General features: G+C 40.4%; 1 protein-coding gene across 1 annotated transcript; it reads right to left on the bottom strand.

Annotated features, from left to right (window-relative positions):
* Positions 1 to 1,149: 1,149 nt before the first annotated feature.
* LOC101771647 (acetyl-CoA acetyltransferase, cytosolic 1) lies at positions 1,150 to 6,873 on the bottom strand. Its single transcript, XM_004969808.2, has 15 exons — positions 6,712 to 6,873; positions 6,515 to 6,580; positions 5,805 to 5,903; positions 5,528 to 5,701; positions 5,323 to 5,428; positions 4,938 to 5,076; positions 4,099 to 4,176; positions 3,953 to 4,018; positions 3,693 to 3,778; positions 3,078 to 3,177; positions 2,776 to 2,886; positions 2,660 to 2,701; positions 2,409 to 2,495; positions 1,893 to 1,996; positions 1,150 to 1,705 (listed from the first exon to the last, which is right to left on the bottom strand). Exons 2-14 carry the CDS (start codon positions 6,540 to 6,542, stop codon positions 1,907 to 1,909), a joined length of 1,206 nt encoding a protein of 401 aa, XP_004969865.1. The 5' UTR covers positions 6,543 to 6,580; positions 6,712 to 6,873; the 3' UTR covers positions 1,150 to 1,705; positions 1,893 to 1,906.
* Between the last annotated feature and the right edge of the window lie 222 nt (positions 6,874 to 7,095).

Genomic DNA, 7,095 nt, shown 5'->3' with positions numbered 1-7,095 from the left:
AAAATAAAGGAAACCCCGACGGGCAGAACCAAAAAAGTTTTGTACACTATGTACACTCACATCCCCATCTAGGGGAAGAAAGAAAAAAATCCCTCTAGGACTAGCTAGTGACGTCAGCCACCATGAATAAAAAACTCTAAGTGTTTCGCTCCTACCACTATCCAAATAGTCGCTTGATCTTTTGGCCGGTTCGCTTCAGCTTATTCAGTCAGCTTATCAACCACCAAACAGTGTTTTTCTCTCACAACAAATCAGCTGTTTCATCTTTTTAGCCGGCTTATAAGCTGAAGCGAACAGGCCCTTTAATCTTGGCAACTATATGAGTGTATGTTTGTTTCTGACGTTGAAATATTCTCGCATTTTGATCGATCCAAATCTCTCACAACACAAGGATAATTAGGCTCCGTAACCCTTTACGGTCAACCACCTGTACACCCGCTAGAGCTGTCCACCAATTATGTAGCGAGTCATGTAGGTCCCAATGACTAGGGTCAATGCTTGCGCACCGGGTCCATGCACTCATCCGCATTCCAAATCCTCCTCGTAAAGTTGCAACATGTAAATAGATGAAGTCCTGTCTCTTGTGTAGCATTACAAAGAACGCAACACGGATTACTCAGCCATCCACGTCTCACCAATTGATCTGCTGGCTATCCAGCTAAAAAATTTGCACTTGGCGGACGCCCAAGGTTTCCAGATGATCGAAATTAGTTGTCGACCTAAAAAATTGCGCTCGGTATGCCAACTGTGAACTGTATTGCCCATATGGCATGAATTTCCATATAATGGTATCCGGGACTCCCGATCTAAGCTACACCCGGCTCACCTCACCCCATAGACGGTGGTACTCAATAAGGTGTGTCACCAAGAAACTGTGCTGTATAAGATTTAAATCCTGGATTCATGTATAGTCATCATGGTGTCATGCAGCGATCTGTTCTTTCTTCTGGATATCTTGAACATATTTGGCGCCATATCCCTCGGTCTTTAGCTGTTGATCCAACCACTTTCCCAAAATGACATTTTCTTCCCGTCTTCAATTGTGATCTTTGTGGCTGCTTGCGAACAATGGACATCGCATCCCATAGAACCTAGAAAAATCAAAACGACCTACAATTTGGAATGGAGGGAGTACGTAACAAAAGATAATGACCAATAAATGGAATCCATACTTTAATCACTTGTTCATTTACATTCACGCACTCTAGCTTCAACACGAGCCAGCAGAAAGCAAGGATGACTACTGAGAAAGGCTCCACATATCTTGAACACATCTATGTGGCGTAGGCAATTGGCAACAAGAGTAACCAACAACAGCTCAAGCAGCCACCCTAACAATTTGCCTGCACCATGTCGCCAGTAACCAGCCCTACTCTTGCCTAGACTGGAACCCAGCATGTCCCTTGTAGCATCCATAGAGTTTCAGTAGACAAATTTCACCCAAACATTTAAAACTACATTTAAAACTACATCTATGTGCCTGAACCGGATGCAAAGATTCCACATGAGAATCGTGTAAAGAGGCTGCTCCATTTCTCTTATTGCAGGATACTACGCAAGTAAAAGAAGCACAACATACTTTATTGCCAAATTACGCTAAGAATGGTAGACGAGCTACAACACAAAAATAAACATCAACATAATAGTACAAGATTGCGCCTCAGGAAGCTGGTGCTAACTACTGGAATTGTTGTACCTGCAATACCTGCAACGTTAAGTTGCTATGGTTAGAGAAATGGGACAGTATTTGTAAAATAGGATGATTACTCAATCAGATTCAGTTCAACTATGCAGACAGCAGCACCTGGCATAGCCTACTGCCATTTTTAATAATCCATCTTGTAATAAATTAATGAAATTGACTTAAATATATTCAGCATTTTGAGTCTTACAAGGTCAGTATCTCTTATGCAAGCTCGAGAACAAGTGCTGATGCTCCACCTCCACCATTGCAGACACCAGCAACCCCGATCTTGCCCCCCTTCTCCCTAAGTACCTGTTAAAAAGAAACTAGGACTATGAGGAACAAGATGATATCCCCAAATGATGATCAAAGAAGATAACTAAAATTTTTATTTTCTAAAAAAGAAAAACTGATAAGCAGAAAGAAGTGAAACAAGGGGAGTAATTATAATCTGTGAGACAAGAATAAATGTGAAATTTGGAAATGCAGGTTTATCTAAGATCCTAATTGCAAATATGTTGCACTTTGAAAAATCATTAACAGAACCCACTAGCAATAGTAGGGCGATTTACCCTTCATGGCAAACCCTACCGTTTGCACAAACATTTGAAAGAATTCATCAGCAATCAGCTTCTATTTTTCTACTAGGAAAAATATCCCGCATCTTTGAAAGGGGTTGCAAATAACATGATAAAAAAAAATAGCATCTCAGGACAAAACTTACACCAAGAAGGGTGACCAAAATACGAGCACCACTGCACCCAAGAGGATGACCTAAAGATACAGCTCCTCCATGGACATTAGTCTTTTCCTGCAAGCACATGTGTTGTTAATGCATAAAACATTATTATATGCTACAGTACGTTGCTGCTGCATAGCAAATAACAAATGAACCTGTGTGTATTTCGTTCTGAAAATGATGTTCTAACTTCTAAACTTCACAATGAATGATAGTTTCATATTGGTGGCACTTACCGAAGGAATCCCAAGAAGCTTTTGATTTGCAAGTACAACAGCCTGTATAGAGAAATAAAAATAGATATTACTACCAAAAAATTAAGTAATCAGTAAAAGAAACTCTCAATATATACCGAAAAGGCTTCGTTAATCTCATAAAAATCAACATTGGATGACTCTAATCCAGCATTTGCGATAGCCTTCGGTATGGCAAGTGCTGGGGTAGTTGTAAAAAGCTCTGGAGCCTGTATAAACAACGTTCATGGTTAAAAAAAACTTTCCAGAATATAATTTCAAGAGTTGATGAATTTTGATATCTGAAACAGTAACATAAAAATATTTTCAAAGAAAATAACATCCTATATCCTTCAATATTTAGATTACAATGATATATATAGAAGAAGTGTACTCTACTCTTAAGTGAGGTAAAGCTTACTTGAGCTGCATCTGCATATCCTCTGATCCTTGCAAGGACTTGCAGGCCAAGCTCTTGAGCCTTCTGCCCACTCACCAAAACTAACGCAGCAGCTCCATCACTGATCCATGTAAAACAAATTAGATATGACTGGTTGCACAAACCTACACAAGCGAACACTAGGCAGCAAACTTGAGAGTACAAGCCAAGGAAAAAATGGCTAAAAAGTTAGATGAAAGAGTGTCCAAGACAACCAAGAAGAAATCATACAGGCAGGAAAAGTTTCCTTGATTGAATGGGCATAAGGCATTGTAAAATGTTTTTACTATCTTATGTGACAAATCATTTACACCAATTCTTGTTACAATCCTAAAGGGAAAAAATTACAATTTATTTAACAAAGTAGAACACAACAAGCAGTCAGACATAAATAGGAGAAGCAATTTGTAAGAACAAACAGAAAATGAATATGCCATGCACATGTCAGCAACAAAAAGAACAAAATGTATGCATAATATAATAAAGGAATTTAATCGTCAACAATGACATAGTTTCTTTCTCAGACCTGTCAGTAAAACAACATATTGCAGAAAACTTAAAGCTTTCAAAAATAAAATAAACGCCAAAAAGTTATACCTTATACTAGAAGCATTACCAGCTGTAACAGTACCACCATTCTCCTTGAAACTTGGATGGAGTTTCTTCAGTTTTACTGGGTCAAACTAAGAGAGAAAGAAATAACGCAAGACATAAGTGAATCTGTCATGTCCATTGATCTTACAATAACTGCTCCAGAAGCTCTTTATGAGGAGGTCCGTTATACTAAGCATGAATAATGATACAGCATTTTTTTAACCAACTACATCTTTTTTGTTAATTATACTTTGTTAATTTACCTTGTCCAGGCTTTCATCTTTCTCAATACGTACTGGAAGTTTTCCCCTCCCGACAGGAACTTCAATCTGGTTGTCAAAACATTGATTGAGCATAAGAAACCAAACAAGGCATACAATGCCTATTTTCAGCAAAGAGAGAAAATCACCGGAACAATCTCCCATGAAAAAGCGCCACTGTCACGAGCAGCAATTCCACGCTCGTTGCTTTGGATGGCAAAAGCATCCTGTGCATGAAAAAGTTTAATAAAATTTGCCAGAAGTGGTAAATATATTTATTGCAATATAAAATAAAATACATTGCATCAGATACAATAATATTCCTAGGCAACTGATACAGGAAAATGGTTGACAAGAAAAATGAAAATGGATACAGGAGAATTATTGAGGTACAGAAGTGCAATTTTATGTACTGATGAAGAGCTTAGGATACAAATAGTACTCTTTTTGTATGGCACATCTACTTTCATCTTTGGAAGCAAGAAAATGAACAGTTCATCTACAGATCCAGAGCATGACATAAGACCACCCTAGCAATCATGCGGCAATCCTAACCGGAAAGGCATTGCTCCTAAAACTTATTCACAGGTGGGCGAAAACTCCTACGGAATCATTCGACATTCGTAGCCTATTATGGTCCAAACTGCTAATTTTACAAGATACTGGGAATGCAGGTGCTGACCCAGACCACTCAGGATGATAGATATTTAAACTGTACAGAATATGATGGTAAAAAAAAGGGGCGTACCCAGTGCGAAAAGCTCCCACACAAGGTGGGGTCTGGGGAAAGGAATTCCTAGACAGCCTTACCCTTGCAAAATTCTTTTAAAATTCTGCAAAGAGGCTACAGAATATGATGGTAATGAAAAAAAAACAGGGCACTCTCAAAAGAATTGCCAAATTGAACACTATTGAATACCACCATTTATGTGTTGACAAATATAGAGATATTAACAGATGGCACTTAATATTATATATAGTGAGAGACCTGATCTTCTCTTGTAAGGGCATGATTGTCAGCACAAAGCTCGGCACACATTCCCATGGCACAATCATTGTATACGTCCCAAAGACCATCCTTAAGCATGGCATCGACAAGTGTGTCATGTCCAAAACGAGAACCTTTCCTGCATTTGTATTTAGCAAGATAATCAGACTATAGCAACTGGAATCCATTTTAACCAAGAACACAGTATAATTTCGAAATAAAAAAGGTCACTTAATTGCCTTGCCAATAGCGAATGGACATACCAATAACAAAATAGTGTAGATAATGCAATTTAAATAACGTGCATGTATCCACCAAATAACTTAAGTTTATGCTTCGGTTATGCAGCACGATATTGGATATATCAAAATAGTACTTTGCATACCTAGCTTCAGCAATGTACTTTGGGGCATTGGACATGCTTTCCATGCCACCTGCCACAACAATGTCATTGATACCCAGTTGAATTGACTGCGCTGCAAACACAGTAGCTGCAGGGAGGGGAAAAAAGCAAGAGCATGGTCAGATAAAATGACGTGTAAACTTTTGTAGGAGGCACACAAGCACGGACAAATGAATTAGGTTCAAACCTTTCATGCCAGATGCACAGACTTTGTTAACCGTGGTACAGACAACAGTGTTTGGTATCCCTGCACCCAGCGCAGCTTGCCTTGCAGGAGCTTGTCCCAAATTAGCACTCAAGACGTTTCCAAAGTAGACCTCCTGCACAAGGACCGGATCCACATTTGCTCTTTTCAGAGCAGCTAACAGCCCAAACCATGGTCATGTCAGTGTGAGAGGAGGCAAACAAATATTTATACCTTGTTCAGAGCCGAGATGTACATGCAGAGAAGATTTGGATCTCACCTTCAATTGCTATAGAGCCAAGTTTTGTTGCAGGCAAGGAAGACAAGGCGCCAAGGAAACCACCCATAGGGGTGCGTGCAACTCCAACAACACATACATCTGTGAGCAAGGAAGAAAAATTTATCGACTGCAGAACATAGCAAAATCATCTAGAATGCAGACCCACTATATCTTAAATAATTTGTAAACCATGCTTATGCCTCCTGTCTAATGGTACAAACAAATGTCGAAAGCAAATACTGCACTACTAGTGAACAACCTATTCCAGTTGGCACTACAATAAAACAAAAATAATCGCAGTAGCTGCTATAGCCAAGTACATGTGTAGCAGTCCCTTCTGTGCAACCCGAGATGGGGAGAAACAGAACTTGTGCTAACATAAATGTATTTCGCAGTGAAATCATAAAATTTTTAATAGCAACAAACTTTGCAAACCAATGGATGCTATCAAGCGAACAGATAAGGGAATGAGAGCAGGAGCATGGAGCACTTATAACTCCTCATAGCCATAGGCAAATGCACTAGAGTTACATGAAAAGCAACCGATGCCTGCCTTCCAAGATACATGGCCCAGCATGGCCGAAGCCCCGCCTACTAACATGTCAGATCGCTGGAATTACAAAGGCGTGCTCATTGTCAAGATCTCCCCACAATACCTCCCCGCGGCTTTGAAGTCTGTTTGAACAGAGGAAGAGAAGAAACATTAATACCTCTGGGGGTGATTCCGTCGGAAGCCATGGCCGCGCGGCCGGTCTGAACTGCCAAAGCCAACCGACCTGTGAATCAACAAACGCAGGTATCACGTAAATACTTGTGATCGGATCGGATCCGAATACAAATAGCTGACGTTAGCGCTCGGGGCGTTCGGTTTCGCACGGTGGGAAGGGGAAAGAAGGGGGCGGGCTACCTGGTGGGTGCTCGTCGCCGGCGAAAACGTGGCGAAGGGTGGCGGCGCTCGCCTAGTCGTCGCCGCAAGCGGCGACAGAAACAGAGGGGTGAACACAACGCAGCGAAACCCACTGCAGTGCGGGAGGGTACAACCGTACAAGGGGTGGTTGGTTGGTCCTCGTTGAATAATACCCAGATTCGAACCCCAAGTTCTTTGGTTTTAACGAAAATCCGCTCCACTGTTTTCCACTGGTTCGATGCAAATGTTTGTCTTTCTATATTTTATACTATCCTTATATTTTATACTATCCTTGTATTCCTTGATCGGAGTAGCTGATAATCTGTTATTTGTAGGCGTCAGAGCGGTGTCCTTAAATAAGTCAACTGCTTTTAGATAGTATCA

Source organism: Setaria italica, chromosome V (assembly GCF_000263155.2).
Source record: "Setaria italica strain Yugu1 chromosome V, Setaria_italica_v2.0, whole genome shotgun sequence".
Lineage (NCBI taxonomy): Eukaryota > Viridiplantae > Streptophyta > Magnoliopsida > Poales > Poaceae > Setaria > Setaria italica.
The sequence above is the reverse complement of the archived record's forward strand: the minus strand, read 5'-3'. Positions and strand labels throughout refer to the sequence as shown.